Below are 26,271 nucleotides of genomic sequence, written 5' to 3' on the forward strand. Positions count from 1 at the left end.
TTGTACAATAGAATATTCCTCCAACTAATATTATTTCTAGTATTTATTTTGATAGAAAATATCCTGCCTCATGACTTCAGTAGTCCTTTGATAGCTTTTTAAAGTGTCTTTTAAAAGGTTCCTTGGGTATATAATTAGGATGCATTGGAAATGCGCATCTCATCACGCCGTTCTTCCTCTCAGAAAACAAAATGTGTATTTTTCCTTTTCTTTTTCTCTCTCCTGCAGATGGAATATTTGGGAGATGTCAGCGAGGGCCAGTAATAGACATCTATAAATATGACATTTCACCCCCTGTTCTGCAGCACCTGAGGATCATCCTGGAGAAGCTCTCACACAGAGGTACAGTAAGAACTCTGGAGTGGGGTTAGATGCACTGGGGGGTTACAATTCTTTGTGCTCCCTCTGAGGTGATGTCCCCAGAAGTTTTTGGACACAGTGTGTTTCAGGCCCTGTAGTGCAGACTTTATAAAAGTAAAAAGCCTTTGGACTCACTGAATCTGCCACAAGGAGCTGGGGAAGCAATTCCAGGAGAGGTGCTTCCTCCCTGTGCAGCACGTGTATGTGACTGACACTATAGTAGAAAATTTTAGCATCTATGAATGCTGCTATCATATAAAGAAATCAGCAGGAAAGAAAAGAAGTTTGCCATGTATACTTTTGCACCACAGCGTGTTTCAGGGTGCACGGGCAGAAGACACACAACTTCCAGTTAGATGGAAACAGGACTTAACTTTCTGATGAATTCAGATAAGTAGAACTGCTCTGATTTCATTGCAAGCTGGATCTAGTCTGGTCCTTTTAATTTTTGTTCAGCTTTCCAAAGTTAATCTCTGTGCTCTTTCCAAAGCCAGAAAGGATGTTCTAGCTTTTGAATGGCATAGCTTGAACTCACAAATCAAAACTTGGATGAAGTGAAAGCCAATAAGGTGAACAAACCTTTTAGATTCTAATACCTGAGATAAACCACTTGTACACAACCACAGGACCAAGAAATCTTTGTATTCTAAATTTTTCCAAGAATATTATTGGAATGGTTGATTTTGCACTTGTATCATCTGTGTGGATGTTTGTTCCTAAATGCTTTCCAGTCACAGTCTTGATTGCAAAGTAGTAATATTGTATTAACATGATGTTAGTTCAATGATGAGAAAAAATCTGGTTTCTCAGAAGTTTAGGACCATACTTAGAGACTGGATTTCTAGTTTGTAAGCCACTGATTTAGAAGATTTAAAAATTTTCCAGGGATTTATTTCCTGTCCAGTAGCCTGTCCAAATGAGACAAACTCAGCAAAATTCGATTGTAATAACTCCTGGCTGATTAACAGTCACATGGGAACAGTACTTGTGGTTCTTTCACTTGTCATTTTCTAAAGGCTAAGCAATGCAAGCAAATTTATGAAAATACTCTTTTGTCAGGGCAATACTGTGTGAGTGGAAAAACTAGTATCTGATCTCTGAATATAATGAGGAATGCAAGGGTGGGGGGCAGCACCAAGCCACCTAAATTGGTATCTAAGAGTGATCCTACGTGCATGGACAGGCAGCAGCCATTTACACCTCTTGAATATAGGTCGTGTGTTCTATGTAAAGCTTCCTCCATGAGGAGGTCAGAGACCTGCAGGAGACTGCTGTCCCTCTGAAGGGGCACATATAGCAGGTGATGGGACACCCCAGGTCATCTCAAAGGATGCTTACCTGTCTCTGTCTCCCTGCTCACCATAAGATTTGGACTAGTGCAATGGAATTGTTGCAACTTCCCCCTACCAAGTGCTTTGATAAATAAAGTGACCCTTTCTAGGATTTTTGTTATCTGCAACCCACCTCTCTGGATTTAACTGTGGCAGAAAACTGCAGTATGATTCTTTTAAAGAAGCTTGGACATTGAAATTTGGTCTTGTCACATAATTTTTCACAGCAAGAGAATGACAAGGAACACACAGATTGAAACTGTGGAGGAGAATAAAGGACTTTTGCTTTTATCCTTTTTTACTTGTGACATTTGGAGGTGCATACACAAATGTGTATATGCTTTGAACTGATACAAAACTCTTGCAAGCAGTTTTTGTGGCCTGTGGGTATCCCAGTGAAGGGAATCTTAAATATATCTGTGAAAGATAACAGAATGCTGGAATGCTCTTGCTCAAATGATTGATGTGATAAAATCACTCTTTTTTTTTTTTTTTTTTTTTATACTCTCAGTATCTTGGCAAATTTTGTTTAGTGGGGACAGAAATATGGAAGGAGTAGAATCAATACAGGCTATCAGATTAATGGATTACTGACATCAGGTTGCTCAGACAAGACTCTGCTGTTTGCTGGTGCTATCAGATGTAATATATCCAGCCCTCAGGTCATGTTTTCTGGCTGTGATGGTCACTTGCACAGTTAATGCTGTTCTCCTGCAAATTGTGAGCAAAATGGGATGACCATTTCTGCAGTGTAGATAAGCAAGACATTGTCAAGACCATGCAAATATTTCAGGCAACCACCAGAAAGGGCTTCACTTTTTCAGAGATCTTATTTCCTTTATCTATGTAATACCCCATTCTTCTTGTCATCTCCAAAAAACTGCTGTCTAGCTCAACGTGGTGATGCCCACCTTGCCTGGAATGGAAAGGACAGGGGACATCATCTGTTCTCTCCTTTTTGTAAACAGCAGGACAATTTTCTCTTGGAAGACTATATAGTAGGTCTTATGATTAGCAAAAATCTTAGTAATGTCTATACTGAACCCTTTCTGGTTTTATTAGATATGTATAGAATTAAGAACCAGATATACTGAGGGCTATTAATTTGAGAGATCTTCTAGGATTGTATTTATGTGTTTTTCTAATATGATTGTTTCTTCAGTTTTGTTTCTTTCCTGGTGTCTTCTTGCAGAATTACTAAGATCATCCTTTTTTTTCTTTTTCTTTTTTTTTTTTTTCCCTCTAGCAATAGTCTCTTTACATTTATTTCCATAGAATTTAAAAACAAAACCAATAGAAAACCTTGTAAAGTGTACATCCTTTTTCTTCCCTATTTGCTGATAGCTTGTTAAGTGATGCCTATGTTTGAATCATGGTCCAAATGGAAGAATGTTTGGTGAGATGTTATAAAACAAAGGACAATGTGGTGTGAATAGTAAATAGAATTTGTGACTCTGCCAACTTGAAATGTTTACTACAATAGGGAAGCACAGGACAGAGTGATGATGACACAGATGAGTGACACACCTGATGATAATCTGTTTAATAAAGGACTTTGACTAAAATTGAATTCAGGTTTCATAATGATATAGTTTTTATGTCTTTTTACACATAGAGTCCATCTTTGTCTATACTATCTACTAGTAGATTGATGATAGAAATGAATGTCTTGGAATATTAGATAGTTCTCTACAAAGAAAATGGTCTATTAGCATTCAAATACCCTTGCTTATGGCATTTTCACTCACACTGTCCTTGGGTCAGTCAAACCTTCAGGAAGAAGATTTTCTGAAGGTTCCATTTTTATAAATGTGACTGTCTGTATGGGAAAAACCCTTCTCACAGTTGCTGAAACACGAGGATGAATCACCTTCTGAAGCTGGTGGTGCCCTAATTTATAATTTATAATCATTTGTGAGGAATTGAAAGTTTTCTCATTGTTGGATAATCAGGACAGCCAGAAGGATGGGACTAAATAATTTGAAAAGGGAAATGTTGGAAGTGTCAGCACAGAGGAGTGAATGAGTAGTGCCTGAAAGGAAAGGGAAATACTTATCCCTGTGGTTGGGCTTTTGGTCTTCTGCGTTGCCTTGTCAAACTTGGAAGAGGATACTTCTTGGAGTATAGCAAGAATGATAAATCTGTGCATTTCCTGGTTTGAGCTAAAATACAGTAAATAATTTTTTCTTTTTCCTTTTTTTCTTTTTTTTTTTTTTTACTTAAATGCATTAAATTGATTATTTTTTTGTTGTTGTTCTCTTCTTGTCATGACAATATTATTGTAAAGGCAAAATGATCACATCACTGAGATTCTTAGCATGACTGTGGAAAGAGTTTCACATTGATTATTGACCTATAAACCATGAAAAACAGGATAGGAGGGCTAAGCATAGGACATTATAACTCAAGCATGAAGCATAAATAGTACTTGAATATCACCATAAGCAATAATAAGGGAGAACAGTAATATTTCTCAACTTGCTTACTCTAAGAGGCATTTACATTTGCTTCACAGAATAATTTCTGGCCAGTGGTTAGAAACAGCACCTTGAAAGCATGGTGCTAACTCTGTGAATGTGCAGCTGCCACAGCAATGAGCATCACCTGACAGAGGAGCTCAGAGATGGAGGCTGAAGGACACACTTCCTTAACGGCATCAGAACAAGGATATTTGCACAGGGTCACAACAAATACCCATCTGACACAGGATTGAGACTCTGGGAGTGGGCATTGCATGTTTGGAGAAAAAAATGTAGGGGAAGTCCAAGCACACAGAAACATTTTGCAGTGCTCATACCTTCTCGGCATTATGTGCTTGGTGCCACGCTGTTATGAGCTAGAAGTCATATTTTTGTGTTTGCTGTGGACACTGTTTCTAGCACAGTCTGACAGGACACTCTGTATTGGAAGTAAACCTTGTTAGACTAATAATCAGTACTTCAGCTTCTGTCTTGTGTTTCAGTTAAAACATAACTACACTGCAGCTATTGTCACTCTCCTGCAGGAACAGTGCAGTGTGACTATTTGAAAAACAAAGCAGTTGAATATTTTTCTAGGTTGTTTTTTTTTTTTTTTAATTTAATATGAGTTGGAATAGTTCTTAAATAATTCCCCAGTATGGTTGCTGCTACTTAATTTTTGCGGTAACACCTTCTGGTTCAAAACGTTACTTTCAGAGAAAGCAGTTTATTTCACTCTATTAAGAAAATCCTGCTTAAGGTATTCAAAAATCAACAGTGTTATTAAGAGAACCAAAGCCAGCAGGATACACTTTTAAATTCATGTAGCTCAAGTCAGTAAGAAATTCTGGAGAGGCTCATGGGCCTGTGGAAATTGGCAACAGATTTACAGACTATTTGGAAAAAAACAGCACTTTTTTCCTCTTGCTTGCTTTATTTGCAACTCAGGAAGTTCTTGACAGGGAGAAAAAATTATTTGTCCAAAATTAATTTTAAGCAGTTAAGTGTAAGGTGATTAATATAACTTTGCTAGAAATAATTTTATATTCTTATAGCAAATTTTTTTAAAAAGCTGAAGTGATTTACAATCAGTTAACTTGAAAATTGAAATGAATGTGACTTGTCACATACAGCTTGTGAATTACAAAAGGGTTGCTAAATATTTCTTTCACTCAGGACTATTTTTCAAGGAAAAGTATCATTTGTTACTGCAGGAAAGGTAAGACTTGAAAGTAAACCTTTGTAAGCTCAGTTTTCAAATAAAAGGAATAATACAGTTCTTGCACATATTTGTGAGGAGATTATCATATCATTATGGAGGCATAGAGAGAAAACTGCAACCCAGAGACGCAGGAGAAAGCAGGTTTGTCTTTAAATTCAAATATTGATATAAATGAAGGCAAACTCTTCTTTTGGCAGAGAGCAGTGTGTTTACATCTGATTTCCTGGGCATCAGCTTGCTCCAGACATCTGTCTGTGAAGCAAATTCTTCTCCTAGATGGCTGCTGAAGCCAGGAATTGAAGCATAAGCCCCATGACGAGCTACAGTGGAGGAACTCAGCTGGGACTGGACATATTTACCTTCTCCTGGTATCACTGTCACGCTGCCTTAACTTTTTGGCTCAGTGGACAAAAACCTGCTGAAAAGGTTGCAGAAAATGCCTGCCTTTGTTAAGTGCTAAAGCACCACTGACATTTTTTGGTCTTCAAAGACCTAAACAGAACTTCAGAAACCTAAGAATGAGTTTCAGAAAGAGGAAAAAGATTTATTTCTAAGGCAGCAGAAAAAATACACTTTGAAATCCTGTTTTGAACACCTGTGTGTTGCACAGCACAGAACTAAAAAATAAAGGTGGGGGTTTTTTTTCTATTTAGTTCCTTGTATGGCTGCTCTGCTTACCAGGCATAATCTGACATGGCATTGACTTGTTCTTTGCCATGTAGTATACTTGTGAGACATGTTCTTTTCAGGAAATTGGTATTTAGCAAGAATACATTGGAATCACAAAAAATCATTGTAAGAGTGAAACAGATTCCATGTATCAGGGGAAAGATATTAGAAAGTACATTAGAAAGAGGAAGTATTTTTTTAAATATATATATTTAATTTTATCTGCATCCCTAATACCGTTGTGTAAAGCTTTTTGATGTTGCAACATTTGAATAACGGGATTTTTTGAAATATATGTCATCCCAATAGCATCACATTCCTTTTGTTTAAAAAGAAGGATCAATCAGAGCTTTTACTTGTGTTTTTGATAAAACAGCACATTAACTAATATGTTTGATAGAAAGGAGAAAAGGTCTGTGTGTCTCCTCTGTGCCATGTTTCTGTCAACTAGCAGTAAAAATTGTTGACTGGGATCAGGATGCATCAAGTCCTTCGTGGTCCAGATAACTTTACAGCTTTTCTTCCAGGGGAAACATAGAAATTAGTGATAATATAGTGCAAATATCAAAGGCTGATGATCAATTCCTACATTGCTTTGTTTGTTTCGAAGATGTCTGTGGCACCTCGTGGATTTTAACCTCTGCATTAATGTTTTGCCTTTCCCATGAAGCTCTCTGTGCTCTCTGTTTTGTGGTTTGTTCTCTTTCTGGTCTTTGAAATTTGGGGACTGTCTATGTTTCTTCTTTCTGTGGAAGAAGCAGCTCTGAATTTCATTCTTTTTCTCTCAAGGTAATTTAAAAAAAAATTTAACACCTTCCATGGGACCACTGGGCCAGGCAAACACTGGGCTTGAAGTGACATAGGTGCATAATATGTTTTTAAAGCACACTTGAAAATGCAGCAATCAAATTGCAGTTCATTATCAGTTGTTCCCACACTCGAGATGCCAGCAAGTATCAATTCAAGCATGAGATTACTTCTTTAGCTGCTATATTCTCTAATAACGCTACTTTTGGAAACTGTGAGTAACAATATAGCATATCCAAACTAATTATGCCATTTTGTACCATTAATCTATAATTATAGCCCATCTGCATATTCAACATAAGACTGTTTTTTATCATTGCACTACCAGTGCTTCCTGATTTGTTTATAACTAGGGAATTTGTTTTCCTTTTAATTCTATGTTCATTGCATTTCCTCATCTACAGCTTTTATCTTGATCTATGTGGCCTCATGTTCTTTTAAGACATCAACTCTTAATGACACCCAGTGTTTGACATATTTTTTTGGGTTTTTAATAGGTACTCCAAATTCTGAAATGTTTAGGCTTTTTCAAAATCATGATTTTAATCTTACTCATACAAAACCGCAACAGGAAGATTGTGCCCCTCACACAATCACGGTATGATTGAAGCTTTACTTTGCTTTAGTGACAAGTGTGAATTCCCAAAAAAGTCCTTTTTTTCATTTGCTCTACAGGAAAAAATATTGGGTTTTTACTTTCCGCTTACGATGTTTTCATTCTCTGCCTCGTGGCTGTGGTAGAATGCTTCTGACAAATGTAACAGTTTCCTGAAAAGGCTGAGTGATGTTAGATATCTATTTTAATTCCACTTGTGCTTCCTTTCATGCTGGTTCCTAGCAAACACTCACTGCGTTTCACAAGCTTCTCCTTCTGTTTTGTGTTGCCTGTACATATGTGTGTGGTCACGGAGAGACAGAGCAGTTCATGATAACAAAATCATACTGCGACTTCAACACTTTCCACTGCTCAGTTTTTCTTTTACAGCTTCTCCCAATCTTAAAATTTAAAAAAAAAAAAAAAAAGACTTTCACCCCATTTTTAGTCTTTATTCTTGTTGCTGTCTGGTTTCTAATTAAGCCTTACAGAGACCTGCACTGCATTTTTATCTAAAGAATCTCCAAGCTTTAAGGAGGGCTTTGAATGTTCTTCCTGTTTGACTTGGCACGTCATACATACAGCTATTAAACTCATTTTTCTTTCTTTATCCAAATTTGAGGTTTGTGGGGTTTTTTTTGAATGCTGTATTCTCACGTTTCTTCAGAAGAATAACTGATTTTCTTTTCCTTATTTTTCATGTGAGCTACTCAACAACACAAAGCCTCTGACTCAGAAAGAAAGTGGAAGGCTCATGAGTCTGCAATATTTAGAATCTTACCTTTTTTTGTTCCTTTTTTGTTGTTGTTGCATTTGTGAAGAGCCAAAATTCCTGCCTGAGCATCTTCTAGTTGTTTGATCCATTCCTAGAAAGCTGTGCTGAGCCTTCAGCTATTCCTTCATGCCTTGCTTAGTAGAGAGAGTAAGGAAATGAAAATATTTTAGCACTCCAATTCAGCTTTTTCTAATAGTTTGATGAATTTCAGGTCTTTCCAGGTAAATTCTATGTTAATTTCTGATACTGATATAGTTAATGACATTCAATATAGTGTTAAACATTGAGCTTTCAATTTTTTGTAGTTATTAGGTTTCATGAGGCATCCAGCTCATAGTCACATTCAAAGATGTGGAAGGATTCAATACCAGCCAACACTGCAAAACTTTGTAAAGCCCCCTCCTAATTCAAAAAGCTACATGATCACAAGGTCAGTTATTTTGTTCACTCACATGCCTTCTGTCTTTGCAGCTCTCCATGAGGAAGGTCTGCTCTCTGTAAAATTCCAGGCTCCCCTTTTGATCGGGAGTGTAAACATATAAACAAAATGCATTTCCAACACAGAAAGATACCTTCTTTCATCTCCTACGTTTTCTGCCCCCCAAAAGTTTAGCTGGAGGCACAGCACTTCCTTGCCTCTGGGGGGGCTGCCTGCTGTTACCCCCTTGTCCTGGTCTCTGCGTGGAAGCAGCACACACCCAGTTTGTTCCCGTGAGGAGACCTGAGCCCAGAGCCCTCCTGAATCTTTGCTTCACTTCCCTCTGGGGTAGCTGCCCCACAGCATTGCCCCTGTCAGACTCCCAACCCCTCCATCTCCTCCAGGTTTCTTGCTGCTCCTACAAGCTTTCTTTCCATACGTCACGTTCATGGAGTGCCAGCAATTTCTCATCTAGGAGAAGGGCTGGTGCAATATGCCTGTGCTAAGTGACCCCTTGGGCCTCTTCTCCAACTGGAATCTCCTGTAGTTTTTCTTAAAAAAAAACCACAAAAAGACAAGTTTTAAAGGACCATATTTGATGCTCATCATCCATAAATTTCTAATCTGATAGACTGATTATATTTATCCTACTTTCAGAAATCTTCTGAATTTCCTAACAGTAATGAGCATCATCATGCACTAAAAGTGTTTGCTAAGGTCAGTTCTGTGTGACTTGGGCCACAGAAAAAGAAACTGATCAAAAAATTCATTAAGATAAAAATCATTCACCTTAACACTCCATAAAATATTTATGAATAGTGAATACTTCCACGGAAGTCAGAAATGAATTGCAAACAATTCTTAAATTCAAAAAGGGTTAAACTCTCCACCTAATGAAATCATAATAAATAAGTCAATCAGTCCCTACATAGAAAGGAAAATGCATTATCTTATGTTTTGGGTTATAGCTCTGACATTAACAACAGTCCTCATTGAAAACTGCAAGAGTGGGCATTAGCATGTGTTTGCATATATGTGGGAGAGACAATGATAAAATATTCTTCCTCAAAGTGAACTTTGTTTGGATGTTGCCTGCAGGCTTGACTGGAGGGCAGGGAATGCTCAGAAAGAAATACAATAAATTTAAGTTTAACATTAAAATGTTCATCAACACTGAAAACTTCTTACTACCCATCTTATTAACCTGTGAGGTAATTCCACCAGTCAATAAATAAAAATGGAATGTGGCCCTCAGTAGAAGCTGCTTAAACTGGGAGAATTTTCTTTAAGCTGAGAATAACCTTAGAAAGACTGGATACAAAATTCAATTCAGAAATGAGAAAAATACTCTTGAACCCATCTTGTCATAACTCAGCTTTTTCTCCCTTGTGGGCAGTGCAAAACCTGTCTGCTTTTAAATTTTAATTAAAACTTAGATTAGTTATGATCATCTAATCTTTCCTTTGCACTGCAGTGTCTGATCACTGCATATAAGTATCCAAAGTTTAATCTGCTTCTAGTCCTCCCAGATTTGACAGTCTAATTAAGTGCTCAACTTTAGCACTTAGTATATAAGAAATCCCACTTCACATTTCGATTAGATTTTAGATAAAATTGGTCACTTACCTGTTCTGCTGAAATATTTCTGTACGATTTTATTGTTTCATCTTGCTACTTCATTCAGCTCCTTTAGGAACCAACAGATTTGCTTCCTGCATTATGCAAAAAAATGTATGTGAAGGCTCAGCCTACCATTGACAGCAAAGCATTACTGGCATCGTACCGGGGTGTCTTAAAGACATTGCTTCAGTGTCAAAATTAGTATATAAAAATATGTGAACTCACAAACCTTGTTTCTAAGAGTAATGTCTCATTGTTTATAAAATCCACTGTATTTTTCTCCCCAGGGTATGGTGACTGAACAACATGTGCGTAGATCTCTGTTATTTCTTGCACATGACTTTGCCTTTCTCTCTGTTGGCCTGTTCTTCTCTGCTGTGACCCTTCACCTCATCCTGGGTTCCTTGTGACTAATTGTTTTCCACTGAACTTTGGGAAGGGATGACATTCATCTCTTATTCTTAGGTCAGCAGCTAATCAACACAGGAAACTCTAGGACAAGCGTACTGTCTCCTGTTAAGGAAGTGGATCGTTATCCTTGTGCCAGTTTGTTCAGTGTGTAGGCAGGTGATCCACGTTCTGGTAATGCCAGCACATGTAGATGGATGAAGATGTTATTTCAATTGCTCTTAGCAATTTTGTTGATAGCAGGCTTACATTTGCTCTGTTGGGGCCATCTTGACCCGATATAAATATTCAAGATGTTGCAAATTTGCAAAACTGTCAAAACTGTCTTCCTTTACCACTTCCCATCCCATCCCATTTCCCCTGCCTCATTCCCTCCCATTTTCCTGGCCACGTCCTATCCCGTTCTTAATGACACTGAGTTCCAAGATGATTCTTCAAGCACTTTTTGCCACCGTGGATTGATTCTGCAGCTGCTGAACCCAAACTGTGAGCTCTGATGGTGTGGGTGGCCCCAGCTCACACAGACAGGCCTCTGCAGCCTCTCTCTTCTGGGGATCTTTGTAAACAGTAGAGAATTCAGCCAACTGTAGGATGAAGGGAATGGACTGGGGAGTCAGTAGCTGATTACTTCTGCTCCTTCATATAGCCACGTGAATTTGGTCTCACCGAATGCAGTGTTTAAGTTCATGTTCCAGGCCCTGTGGGGAGATGTTTAGAGGAATTCATTTGTGTTTTAAGGATAAGTAGGTCCTGGTACAGCTTTGATAGTCTTATACAGGCTGAATGGAATGTGAGAAACGATTTCAAATTCCCAGTGCCAAGGTCACTGAAAAAAAAAATTCAACTTTGTTGCAGTTTGCCCTGGCCCGTACTCTTGCACCATTTTAATTTTTCTTTTTTTTTCTGAAATCCTCTGGGCACTCATCAGTTATCCATGTAGTAGCATAAACTAATCACTGCTCAAATTCTGACCTTTGCTGAATAGCAGGGGCTCAGGCAATTTCTAATCCTGCCGTGTTATTTTGGCATAAACTTCTTTGTGCAACTTATGCTAGAATAAATCCTAGTTTTATCTTGAACTTAACTTTGACAGATCATGGTACAGGTCACTCCCTGACAATTGATGGTATGAACTTATCTTCACTGGAAGGTAGTTCAGCTTTTAGCCTTGAGAACATTCCTGTGATCTTCAGTTAATGTTTTACTTCACCACTTTTCTTTAAACTAGGGACAAGATAAACCTGTTTACTTGTCTTTAATTTTCTAGTGAATATGCCATGTAGTATTATTTTTCATCTTCCTCAAAACAGTGGCTTTAAAACTACACAGTAGATAAACTTGGATCTTTTGGAAAATTTGTCCTTTTTTGAGGAAAAAAAGCTATTGTATCTTTATAAATTTCACAAATGCTGTGGTAGCAGATTTGCTGGAGTAGTCAAACTGCACTATTTTTCATCTTACAAAGAAAGTGGGTTGGGAAAGTCCTTATTTGATACTGTTTTAATTATTTCAAAATACAGCACCTATTTTTGTTTCTGCTTTAGCCATTCCTCGCTGAGGCTACTGAAAGCATCAATTTTTATAGTAAAACGTGCCATTTTAGGGGCTTTCACCTCCCTGCTGTTTTACTGAGCAAGTTGCAGCTGAGGGTGGGTGGGTGATGGTGAGGAAATGGCATTGATTTTCTAATGTTGTCATACAGGAGTATTTTGAGATGTTCCTCTTTATTTTAATTTTTCTTTTTCAAGGATTGAGAAAAAAATAGATCAAAAATACTCAGAATTTCAAGTCTAGGGTGGTGGAATCAAAGCATGCCTGAAAAAAAATGTATTTATTTTCTGGAGCATCTGTGCTAGGATATTGGAAGTGTGGGTGAACTACCTGCTCCAGGGTGGGTTTTACTTTGGTATGGCCACCTAGGGCTTGAGAGATTAAAGGGCAAGAATTAAGAGCCCTTGGTTCCCTTCATGGATGACTGAGCAATAGGCCAACAAGCTCTTCACTTAATATGGCACTTCTTGCAGAAGTGTAACAATGTTTTTTTCTAGAAAGCAACATATTATTAAGTCAATATGACTTTTGCTATTGTGCTTCCAATGAATGAGGGCATAGACTGCTTGCAGTAAGAACAAGGTATAATTGCAGTAGCTTTATTCATTTTTCACAGATATTATCTATTTTTAAAGATTTTTTTAAAACTAATTTTTCTTTTAAAATGTACACATGCACAAATAATTTCCCAAATGTATCTACATAAAGATCTGACTAGCTGACTCTGTGTCCTCTGACAATCTACCTAGGTAAGATGGTTTTACAGGTAATTCTAGGTATGAAAATCAGGTATGATTTCAGAAACCAAGTGAAACCTTTTATATGAGTCAGAGCTTTTATAACCTTTTACAGGAGTTTCCAAAACATCCATCACCTGCACAGATGCTACAGCTTTAGTGGTACAATGAAGAGCGAGCAGCAGGTGGAGCATGAGTATTGATTTTAGCACTGCAGGACTCGGAATCCCACAAAGTGGAATTTAAACAAAATGCAGGAGACCTGAGAGCAGTGTCACCAGTTCTGAGATGGGGAAAAAACATCCTGAGGCTATTCCCCCTGTTATAAATGACAGTGTGGACTTAACATTTTCTTCCTGATGGTGCTTACTGTATTACTCAATGCTCTGAATAACGAATCTTACTTTTATTCCAAGTGCTGTTTCAATTTATGGGGGATTCATCAGGTGTTTGTGCCTACTTTTGAAAGAAAGATTACTGATCTGGGCTTGAATCACAGATATATAGAGAATAATCAACAATCAGTCTCCTTACCTGCTTTGCTAGAGTGCTGATTAATGGATTTAAATTCAGTATTTCTAGATTTAGTTCTCATGTTAAGTACAGTCTGTTGTTGCACAAGTGATATTTACATTCTTTAAGATTTGTGAAATGCATGCTGCAGCTCCTGTAAATATGAGATTTAAGGAACTTCAGAACAAATTACAGTAGATCCTTCATTTTCAGGCTGCAGAATTGCTCAGCTTTCTTCTGTTGAGTTAGTTAGGCAATGAAAAGTCAATCATTGCAGACTGCATGTGTTTATAGGCTGCTGTAGGTTGGAACCTACATTTTATCAGTGGGTTTGATGCAGTCAGGCCATGCACAGTGAGTGAGCTGTGGGCATTCATTCATCAGGACTGGTCTCATCCAACCCCAGTTAAGGTTACCTGGCTCTTTGTGCCAGTAATTAGTTTTCAAATCAGAGCTTTAGTAATGTGAAGGTGACATTCTCAACCTCAGCAATGATTGTCATTAACCTTTGTATCCATTTGCGTTGTTTACAAGTTAAAAGTGGAGGGTCATGGAACCTTTGGGCCTTTTCTTCAGTTGTCCACCATTTCATTCAGCATTTCTAAGACTGAGCATTGTGAACTTGGCCTGCAACAGGGCTCTTCAGAGGGAGTCTTTGGACCACTCGAGAGACTCATTTCTGTTTGTCTGCCCTACTTCACATGGGGTTCAGAACAGAATCCGACTTGGTTTTTATGCATTGGCAAAGCTGGGAAGATGCAAACAGCACAGTCCCATCCTGTACCTGGCTTTTTTTGGTTCCAGATGAGCCTTGTCTGAAATAAGCTTTTGTTGACGTTACCCCGTGGCAACAAAACACCATTTTTAATTTTTACATTTGTTCTGCCCTTCCCTCTTAAGCCATTGTGTCTGCTAACATATTTCTGCAGAGTGAAATAAAAGATCCAGAAGCAATTGTCTGGTTTAGCCAGCTAACAAGTCTGGATAGGTGTAAAAACCCATTGCTCTGGGCTGGTAAATGATGAAGTGCAGCGTTAGCTCTCTCAAGTGATTCATCTGTCTGAACATCCTCTGACAGTGATGGGTAGCAGATATTTAGGGATAGAGGGAAGGAGTGCAAGATGCCAAGCAAGCATAGAATAGGCTTTTCCCTTGTATAACTTCTGACACTCAGAGGTTTTAGGGACTTCACAATTCTTGTATTTTGCTATGGAAAAACTACTTGTAACACAGAGAAGCAACTGAAAACTGGTGTTAAAGAAGCCATGATTTGATGAAGTAGGAGGAAAGCTGAGCAATAATTGCATCTTGTCAGCACAGGGTTTCCCTTAAAAGTCCTTTGTAGAGCAGCGATAGTCAATCTCTGAAATTCAGTCTCTGAATATTAAAAACATTTTTTTGAAATATTGTCTTTCCTCAAGAAAAATATCCTTATTGTTCATAGGGATTCTTGAGTCCTCTCAAGACGATGATACAGCACATTTCAGGGATGGGTGTCCTGTTTTTCATTAAAATAACTTCTACCACAGTTAATAGTTTCCTCTCTTGACCAGGGCTTCCAGAGCTCATTATGAACACCCTGTGGCATCCCTCAAAGGAGGCTGAGTTACTCTGAAGTAAAGTCACAGCTGGAAAAATTTCTGCATTTCCAAGGGCAAATATTGCACTGGTGCCAGAGCCCAGGGAGAGCACACTACTCTTTCACCCACTGCACCAGAGGAAACTTTCTCCTCACTTGCAATTACTGCAGTATGACGTAAATGAAACCTGGATCTAATATTTTTATCCTAATGCTTTTTTTTTATTTTTTTGCCTATCAGGAGTAGAGGTTTGTTTTCTTAATAAATGAACCTAACTGGTTTCTTGAAGTCAGGTTTTAAGTGATGATATGCACAGTAGGGATATGTTTCATAAGAGACTTGCTTTAGGTTTTCACAATGACAGGCCACTGGCCACTGTCCCCTGTCCCATCATCACTTTTTGGGCTATTACATGGATATTTCCACAGTGTCTTCTGTATTCTTAGTTTGGCTGTATCACCAGTGGTTCTAGTTATGAATTTTTCATACATCATATGTTTGTGCTTTTAATGGAAATAGAAAACACCAGAACCTTCTGGATTGGGCATGGAAACAGATGAACTAATTTCACTGAAATGATGACGATGTGGAAAAGTACAGGAAAGTTTAAGAGCAAAAATGAATCTGCCATGGATCCATTCCAAGTCCTGTTTTGGCAGCCCAAGATTAACTGTGATCCAGCTGTGGAAAGGACCCAATTATTTGCCCCTTAATCTTTTGCAAACTGAGTTCCGGGAAGCTACCTTCCATCTGCCTTGAAATCTGTGTCTTGGCTTATTTTTCACTAAGAAATGCTGCAGCCTCTAAGGATGGACAGCTTTGGGATTCAGAGTGACTATGCCATATGATACATCATTTGACTGTTAGAAAAGCTGTTTCTTTATGGAGAGTATACTTAGTAGATAACCTAATAGGTCCATTTACCCTTTAATTTCTTACATTGCTGTTAATTAGTATCAAATTCTGGCTGCATTGAAACACTGCTGTTGGCCCCATTTCCCATTGCTATCTCTGTGATCAAGATTCATTTTTCAATGTTCTACGGTGAATTTCCATTACTCTGGGAAAAAATAGTATTTTTTACTACACCAGAAAATTGGATTTTTTTTTTCCTATATTTTTTTCTTTCTTTATGGAAGCAGTGTCAGGGCTGATGTTTAGGGAGAATTTTTTGGAAGCCTAATAGTAGCAGAAAAGCAGTGCTGTGATCCTGCCAGAAAAAAGAGTGCCAGTGTGCCCTAGATACCTCCCCAGAAGTGTTTATCAAGATCTGGGCTAACTGTGTCTTCCTTACATATATTCTCTTTGTGATCATTTCTAAGGGGTGTTATTTTGGACAAGATCCCTTTTTAAGGCACTTTGGGGTTATCCACTAAGTCTTTAGAAAGCTGGCTACCTGTAGGAAGTATAAACAGGTACTCTTCTAGAAGTATTTTCATCCGATTTTTGCCCTATGAATTTTTGAGGAAGCTGAACCCCCTGATGAACAGGACTTGCTGCTGGCATGCTCTGCTTTAGCTCTGCTAAGAGAAATGATAGAGAAGGTGGCATCAATTCACTTGATGCTGCCCCCAGCAGAGCAGGCACATCTGGATGGAAGATGCTTCGCGCTCAGGAGTGTTAAGGGTCTCTCTCCCTTATTCTCAGAGTTGTCAAAAATGTTCCAGAGTCTCCTCAAAACACGTTGTCAGACAAATAACGCAGAACTGAATTAGTCTGACTATTTTCCTTCTGTGTTCCTGTTGAAGGAGCAGGTTCATCTAAATGAGGCAGCATAAACACGAAACAGAGTGTTTGGGCTTAATGTTACAATTTATGAAAAAAACGTTAACTGTCAAAGACTTAAAAGGTTCAGCATCTGCTGTATCATATACTGCCAACCTCTGTGGGGGAATCAGGGCAGCATATTGCAGAAAAGCAGCAATAAGACAAAGGCACCAGTGAAGTTAAAATCCTTCCTTTGTATCTGAGAAAGTTTGCACTTAAGGTGAACAAATCACTGAGCACATCTATTCCCATCCTCCACCAATTTTAAAAGTTTTATCCATTTAAAAGTTGTTGTTTTGTTGGGTTTTTTTTCTTGTTTTTATATTACAGTCAAATCTGAGCACCTTTTAATTTTCAGTATTTGTGGCCCCTATCTCTGGTAGATAAAGACTTAATGTTATCCTCATTTCACAGATGGGCCACAAAGGACTAAAGGGTCAGGTTCACAGAGATATGTAAATATTTAAATTTATTTCAGTAGCAAGTCTCCTGCCTGCATAAGATGCTTAAATATGTTTTTGGTCATGGACCTTAGTGATTAGCTGAGATTTTACAGGAAATCAGTAGTGACACAGAGATCTGAACCCTTTAGTGTTCTTTGAGTTCATCTCCTTTTGCTGTGTGCTTGCTGGGATTATGTGAAGTCTAAGCCTCCATTCTCACCAAGCTGGTTTTAGCATAATGGGACAGAGGTAGGGAAAGCTGCTTTGATAGCTGTTTGCCTTGGGCTTTATAAAACAGAATTGACTTTAAAAAGGCATTTACAAGTGACCTAGTGCTTGCTGGGAGACGGCCACTGCTGTTGGATCAAAAGCTAGAGGAGATACAGCTTCGGGACAGAAGTAAAATCTCTCTGAACTGCTCAAAGAATCAGTATCAGAAGAATTGGAGGGGAGGTGGGTGAGGGGAAAGCACAGAGTAAGTGAAAGTGATAATTTCTGAATATTTATAGCCTCTTTTGTGTTACCAGACAACTGAAAACAAAGGAGGTGGAGCCTGTGTTTGTAATTAAACTCTAATTCTCCAGGTCAGAGGGTAAGGTGACCTGTTTGCACTATCTGCTTTTCAGGACAACATATGGTGTGATTGATATTGACTCCAGAGAGTGGTCCTCACACAGCTGTAATGATGGGGATGTGAATGTGATATCAGTTCTCCAGGGAGAGCCATAAATTTAACATTGGGGGATAAAGTGAATACGGTATCAATAAAAAGATATTGCAGCTATTTTTGTCGCTTGTGCACTGACACTCACAGCCTTGGCAATAACAGGCAGGTCAAAACACCTCCCAAAATGTGATGAGGAACTTATTCTATTCTTTGGTTTCACCACCTGGGAACGCAGATCTGATTTTAAAATAAATAAATAAAAAGGTCTCTTGCTTCCACTTTGATGTAAGAGCTGTTGATATGGTAACAAAGGTTACTCAAATTAATTCTGGAGAGGAATGTAAATAGCAAAGTGTAGGATAATGGGATAATTATATTGATTGTTAGAGTAAGGGTATTTTCTTCACCTGAATTAAAAAAAAAATAAATTAGCCTTTTCTGCATTTAGTATGAAAAGGAAAGACTGTTTTAAAAACAATACAGAAAAAAACAGTGGAAAAAAGTATATAAAAAGCTGCCTGCCATCAAATATAAGATCTCTGAGTTCAATAAGGTAATACTTGATGCAGGCCTACTGATTTAAACTGAGGTTGGATTGCTCCTAAGAAGAGCATATTTCTTTTCATCATGAAGGACAAAAGGTATAATTACTTATTTGGTGTCTATATCTTTATAGTACTTAGATTTCTGTGGTGAACACAACTTCCGTCCTTTCCAAGTGATTTGTGAAAGGAAATCAGTAGATTATACCTGGGGTTTCTGGCTGATTTTTACTTCCATCAAAAGTCCAGGAGAAAACTGAGAACTGGGGATTTTAATGGTGAAAATTCAATACTGCAGCCTCATTACAGTCCTGTTATGGATTCCCTTCATCCGATATCTTGATATTACCACTTAGAGCAGTAAAATGGTTTCAATTTATTAAACTAAGTGTTTAGTTGGAGAAAATCAAAAGTGCATGCTAATGTCACTGTATTGACAACCCTTCATCCTCGCTGCAGAGCTGCCTGTATTTATGTTCTCATTCAGTGGGAGGTTCTCTAAATGTTGGAGGCTGAAGCCATAGTGAAGATGTTTCTGTCAGATCACTGCTGCTTAATTAGACAATATTGCTTTCGACAATTCTGCTCAATGGCTGTACTCTTTAAGTCCCAGGCTTTACCAGGGACCTATGTACACTGTGACTTGTGGAACACGGCCTTCAGCCTAAATATTTCTGAAAATTCACTTTGAAGATATTCAGAACGATTTTAAAACTCTCCTTTTCTGTTAGCAAACTGGCAGTATAGAGTGTTTTGGTTTGCCTAGTTTTGAGACATGTTTGCACATGTTTTTTAGAAATAAAATGTATATGTTGCTAATTAATTGGCTGAGGCTTGACTGACAGACCAAAATATTTTTAACTGCAAATCCTAAATCTAATTTAAATGTCATTTCATCTGTTCTAAAGAAGCTTGACTGATTAAAGGCATTTAATTTCGCTACCATGCAATGGGTATGATCTTAGTGCCACCCTTTTTTAACTGGCTTTTCAATGCCAGCAGTGGAAGTGAAGCCTGTACTCCTGAAGGGGGACAGGGTCACATAGTCTGTGTACAAAACTTCAGTGTCTTACCCACAAATAACAAAAGTTAAAGAATACAACAATTTAGTGCTTTAAAAATACACCTTGAAAACAGCTAAATAAGAGTTGTTATCAACATAAAGTGTGTCAACATCCATCAGAAGAACAAATGTGCTAGAGTGACAATGATAAGAATGCAACTCTCTCATCTCTGGGCTAACCAGCTTAGATTTACTGCAGGTGATCTGAATTTGTTTATTGTCATATGATTTGGGCAGTGTGAAGGAAGTTAAGATCTGTTTGAGTGAGGTTTGCTTTGGAGGGGAACGTGATTCTTGTAGTAGCTGAGATACTTGGAAAAAAAATGGACACGTTTCTGACAGGTCACCCTTTCTACTAAAGTATAAAGGGCAGGGGCTGAACAGGCATAGGAGCTGAACTGATGTGCCCCTGGGTGGAGGCAGACTGTCAAGGCATTTAAGGAATTGTGCTTTGCTGTTTCCCATGCACTGACTGTCTTGTGGGTGAGGTTTTAGCTTCTGAGGTTGACAACCTGCTCATATGAGTCTTTCAGATGGAGAAGGAATGGCTCTAAGTGTTGGGAAAAAAAGTTACTGTTTGTGAAATTCTGGACATGGAACAGAAGTACAAGCTGCAAATGGATCAGACAAATGTACTGGTTCACCTAAATTTGTGTACTCTGATTGTCCAGGGAGGTGGAAAAATTCCTGTTCCTTATAGGTTTATCTAAGCCTGCACTTTATTTCTAACAGTGTCAGGACAAGATACGAGAAGGAGACTTTGGAGGTTCTGTAGATTCTAGAGTTTGGATATTTTCCCCTTCCTGTGTTAATTAGTACTGAAACAACATTGCTAGGTAGCTCTCTGCTACATTGCAAGGGAAATCTCTTGCACCTCTTTGATAGAACTTTGAATACCTTTGTATTTATGCAAACAAATACTGTATGTTTGTCTCCTGCCAGGACCATTGAGAAGTCAGGTATCAGTGAATTCCTCTCGATTATTTATTTACCTGATGTGACTTTGCTGGTTTTTTTGGTTTTTTTTTAATGTAGCATTGTAAGGATGACCATTGCCTGCCCATTGCATTAGTTCATCTCAGTCATTCATTAAGTTTTGAATTTATAACCAATTTGACAGAAAGGTAAGGTTTGAAATACATTCAGTATCTTTGAGCTTTGTGGAAACCGGTGGCTGGGTCAAGAAAAGCTCCCAGGTGAATACCCCCACTCAACGTTTTTGTTGGTGTGTTTGGCTGGGTGATACACAGATATTTTGAAGCCAGCCACAGGATGTACAGAGGCATCTGAAAGACAAAGAACATTTTAAAATAACGAGAAGAGTAAATAAAGGTGAGACATATAGATACTGGTGTAGGACATAAGGAGTGACATAAGGAGAGTGGTGTGGTGACATAAGGAGAAGGGGACAGAATTGCAGGAGAAAGCTGCAGAGAACACTTGGAGGGAGTTGGTGCTTGTGTGGAGGTGGGACATAGACCTGAAGGAATACAGGCTCCAGATATAAAGGAATAAATGGGAGCCACGTCAATTGTTCTTCATAAGTATGCCTTCTATTCCTTTAACCATTCTCATTGTCTGCTGTTGAACCTGTTCCTTGTTTGGTTTTAGGTAAGCAGGGCAACACTGCTCAGAGTATTTTAGTGAGCATTTCAGACATCATATTTTAGGACTAGTTACAGCCTTCTCGTGCTCCTCCACATTATTTGTTGTCCATAGTTGTGCATAGTGAAGCTTCCCATTTATTTCCTCCACTAAAAGAAGATAATTAAATTTGTTCCCAGAAAAGTATAGCTGTAGATTATTTTGTCCAATGTATACAATTTTCCATTTTTCAGCAGTTAACTTGTTTTCTCAGATTCCCTCGTGTTATCAAGAACCTGATTTTTCTCAGTGTTGTCACATTTTCCTTAATCTGAGGATATATATTAGCCTGTGAAGATGGCCATACCACCTGTCACACCTCCTTTATGGGCCATTATTAAATAATCCAAAGATCCTAAAGGACCTTATATATAAGCAAGAGCACAGAAATAGAATCAATATTTATATAATTGTAAATGCAGGAGGAAAATGGAATTCTTACTGCTATTTTAAAGTTAAATATTAATGTTTTACATAACACAGGTGTTTATTGGTAGCAAGTGAAAAATGTATTGATGGAAATGTTTAAAATAAACATCAGGAAGGAAATGCTTGCATGTGACTAAACGTGATTAGAATGTGAACGGTCAATCATTTGGTCAATCATTTCTTGAGTTTACTCTCTGAAAATCAGTGTTGTCACTACCCACAGTCCAAGCAAAAAGTGTGTGGTGGTGGAAACTGAGTGCTGTGAGGGGTGGGGGACACCCATCCCTCTCCAGAGCTGCCCAATTCACTTGTTTACTGCTTTGCTAAAATTATCCTGCACATGGAAACCTCCTGGAAGTGGATACTTGTAGGAGCTGCCCCACCTGTACAGCTGCAGCAGGGATCCAGTGCAGCAGCAGGAGAGGAGTATTTAACCTCTATTCATATAGCTCTTCTCTTACTAAATGAAGATGTTCTTTGAGAAATAGAATACATTTGACACTATATTTACCATTCATGTCTACTATGAACAGAATTATTTTATAGACAGACACATTGTTCTCTCACATATTAATTTTTTTAAATGCATTTCACTTCTGCTGACAAGCTATTAAAATTCAACATTTAAATGTCACACTATGGCATGTAATTTGCTGTCATGAAAACAACTATGGATTTATTTTCTGGTAAGATTCTCGTTAAGTATTGAGCAATATGTCAAAACCAAAAAGTGTCGTGATTTCTTGAAGGAGGAAAAAGGAGAAATCCCCAAGTGGTATGGAATATTAAAAATTGCCTGTACTGATAGGAAGAGGATCAATGGCATTGTTGTGGTTTTGTGGTTTTTTTTCATTTTGGAACAGGAAATATAATTTTCTGGTGGGTTGGAGTTTTGATATAATTCTGAATAGGTCAGACCAATAAAAATGCAAGAGTTAATTATTGAAGCTGAGTTCAGTCAATTTTGAATGAGAGACCATCAGTGATAAACTGAAGATGATATACAAAGCAGTTGTCTTGCTGCTGTTCCTTTTTATCTTCTTTCTTCTTTCTGAGTCTATTTAACATTAAACCAATAATCCAGCACAGCTCTAAAGAGGAGTGTGCTGTTTCAGGCACAGATGCCACTGCAGAGTATAATGCCTTGATCCCCTCTGGATTTTAAAGATGATAGGCACCTTTTGCAAGAAGCAGCATATAAATTTCAGTGACTGACACAAACTTAATTTGGACAATTTTCTTTACTGAATTCCTCCCACACCCGTATAAAATCCATTATATTTATTTAATCGTTGTCCTTATCAGCTGTTCAGGTTTGTTTTATGCTATCAGACAGGCACTGTATTCCAGCCCTCATAGGGCAACATATTAATCTCAGCTGAAAAAAAAGCGTGCTATAATTTTTCAGTGCTTTCACACTAAAAGTTGTTGGTAACAGTAATAAAAATTATTTTATGCTTAATGCTGTTTGATTTAGTAATATTTTGAAGGTCCAGATAACAGCTTATTTTTCATTCCCACATTATCTATAGAAATTGCTTTATTCCTTTCATTTTCTTAACACTAAAATATATCTGAAGTGAAACCAAATAGCATATTTGTTATTTCAAAATATTTTTACTGAAAACTATTTTCCATTATGTGCAATAACATATTTAATAAAAAAGAATGTGATTTATTTCTTAGATAAATGTTATATTATCCTCCAGGCTTCTGTAAAACTTGCCCCCCCCCAAGTAATTTTTCTTTTCTCTTCCATTTTTCATTTTTACTGAAGCTATAACAATATGCATAGTTTCGATGTGACTACACACCAGTTTTTCACACGAAAAGTACTGTGAAAGATTTTTAGTAACATTTTCTTACTGTCAGGTTACCCTGTCTTTCAAACAGCCCTTTTAGAAATTCTGTTAAAACGTGTGTGTCTGGTGTCAAGAGCATCAGATACAGGCAGGGATGGGCAAGCGTTCAAAATGACCTGTCACTGCAAAAGGGAAGTGGTAAAGAACATTATGCTGCCTTGAAAGAAACCTATCTGTGCTGAAGTCTGTTAGAGTTCCTGTATGGAAAAAATTAGGGGGGAGAAAATGCATATCTATAATTTTTTTTTTTTAAATACAACTTTAAATTTTATTTTAAATATAGAGGAATTTTTAGAAATAAAATTAATATTATGGCCATGGCTGTTACAGAACACTCCCAACCTGGATTTCGCTTTTAAAAGTCCTTCCACACTCTTTTAGAGAAACTAGATATTTAACAGAGAACAAAAGCTGTGTTGTGTAAGGAAAGATGCCTGTGTGTTATAGGCACGTGAGCTCTTGGCTGAGATGGGGCCCAGGGATCCGGCACGGGGGACACTAAGCTTGTTACTGCAGACAGAGAGGTAACCACGTAGCTCTGCAAAGAAGTCATAATTGTTAGTGGAGCTAATGAACAAAGCTTCTTCCCGAGGCCTCATGGGCATCCCTGTTGCTTTTATAACAAAATCCTGCCGCAGTTCTAGCACAGGTCATGTTCTTTGAGGAGAAACAAGTCCAAGTCTGGAACTGGTTGAATGGAGACAGAGAGACACAAAAACAAAGGATTGCCATATTCTGCTTTGGACCAGGAAAGAGATTTAGGATAAACTGAAAATGAGAGCTGCAAAGCACCTGTTCCCCTTCTCAATTACACCTCAGTTTGAGTTTAACTGGCAGGCTCACTTGCACAGAAGGCTCTGCCCAGAGCAGAGTCCAGCAAGAGCCAGGTGAGAAGCAGTAGGGAGCTGCATGAGATCTCACCATGATTGCAATAGGCAATGGGGCTGTAAGGTTTATGGGATGAATTCTGCTGAATTCATGGGGTGGATGGATGGATGGATGGATGGATGGATGGATGGATGGATGGATGGATGGATGGATGGATGGATGGATGGATGGATGGATGGATTAACTCTGGGGTGAATTCTAACTTACTCCTAGTTATCCTGCTCCAAGTGCGTTAAGGTCCTTGCTTAAACCTGGCAGACTGCATGGAAAACTGACCTTCATGACGATCTCCATTTAGAGTCTGTCAGAAATCAAACCATACTATAGCAAGTACAAAAGCACAGTAAGAAATTTCCTAAGAGCATAAACAGCAATAAAAGCAGCAAAATAAAATAAATAGCTAGAATTAGAATATTCCAATTTACCTTCCCTTTTTCATGGTTCCTATTAAAGAAAGACTCACTGCAGTGTTTCACTCTATTTCTTTTCCCTTCTTCAGTTTATCTGGGTTTTGGAAAAGTTGAGATTTGTGCAAGAAAGAGAAAGTGTTGAGTTCTTGCCATAAATTTTTGTCAGATTTTTCAGGTATCAGCTTTGTGCTTACCATGCTCATTATAATTACTTAAGCTTTGCTTAATTTTAGTGATTTCATCATGCTCATCATTAGAAGTAGAGTGGGTTGTGTATTATTGCTTGAATGCATTTCTGAACAGGTCCTACAGACTTCCTGTTATAAACGGCCTTACAATGGGAAAGGCTTGTCAAGTTTGCTGTTTTTCTTCTCTTTTCACAAAGGAAGTATTTTGGGTTTATTGATAATTTAGCACAGAAATCTAACCTTTTACAATAAAATTTAGTCTGTATTCAATGAACCATTACAAGGCCAGTATCTTCAAATTCGCCATTGGATTGTCTTCTATTTATCTGACAAATTTTTTTGTTTAGAGTGATAATGTTTGATGTAACTGAACAAGTGTTAAGAGTAAATGGTCCAGTTTACAAAAACCTGCCTAACTAAATCTTTGCAGTTGGTTTGGTAGAGAAACCAGTGCATGAACAGGTCTGAGACTGAATGATGAACAGCTGAATTTGATGTTTTCCAAATTAGTGAATCAATGCTTTTGTGTTTTGGCTGAAGTACATAATCCTCCTCCCCTATCTCTGATGAGTAGATAGGTCAAGTTTAGATGCCCTATAAAACACCTCTTTTTGCTACTCTGAGCTATAAATGATTGGACTAGCATTGGGTGCTCCCCCATGGATTCCCTCTAAAAGGAAATGAGGGGTAAATTAGCCTTGTATCACACTCTGCACAAGCAGGAATTTTGCCTGGTAGATTTGGGAGGAATTAAACTGAGAGGAAAAGATAAAGATGATTTTTTAATTTTTTTTTAAAGAGTGATTGAAACCAAGTTTTGCCACTGGTAATTGTCTTCTGTCCATATCTCCAAGGACTGTAATGTTATTACAATCTAATTGATCCAAACCTTTGCACTGCCTGTAGTGGTTCGGAAGCGCTCACCAGGGAGATGCTCTGATTAGAGGCAGAGCCCTTTTACTTTTCACAGAATGTTCTTCATCCCGAAGCACCACCTTTTCCCTCCCATTTACATGGCATAGACTGATAGTTAGTGCTGTCTAAATACTGCAGATGAGCTTCTTGCTACACTAACAGTTTCTAGGTGTCATAGATTATGTTCCCAGGCCTAAAGGTGTTTACTGCATCCATCATCAATACCATTAAATGGTTGTTCATCTAATCTGCCTTAAGGGACACAAGTAAATTCTATCAAAGTAGTCTCAGATAAATGATTGTACAATATACATTATTTCTCCACAGTTATTTATAAATAAATTTTAAGGGAAAAAAAATATTGTGGGAAAACAGATTGGCTTCATAAAAAGTAAGAAATGAACATCT

The 26,271-nt window shown here is 38.0% G+C and overlaps 1 protein-coding gene across 1 annotated transcript in view; it reads left to right on the forward strand.

Annotated features, from left to right (window-relative positions):
• The window catches only part of PTPRN2 (protein tyrosine phosphatase receptor type N2), a 642,194-nt gene that overhangs the window by 158,990 nt on the left and 456,933 nt on the right, over positions 1 to 26,271 (forward strand). The window contains exon 3 of the mRNA XM_050310509.1: positions 229 to 342. Coding sequence (XP_050166466.1) covers positions 229 to 342 — 114 coding nt within the window. The remainder of the gene's footprint in view (positions 1 to 228; positions 343 to 26,271) is intronic.

The sequence above is a fragment of the Myiozetetes cayanensis genome, unplaced genomic scaffold, assembly GCF_022539395.1.
Source record: "Myiozetetes cayanensis isolate MyiCay16 unplaced genomic scaffold, myiCay2020 scf1, whole genome shotgun sequence".
NCBI lineage: Eukaryota > Metazoa > Chordata > Aves > Passeriformes > Tyrannidae > Myiozetetes > Myiozetetes cayanensis.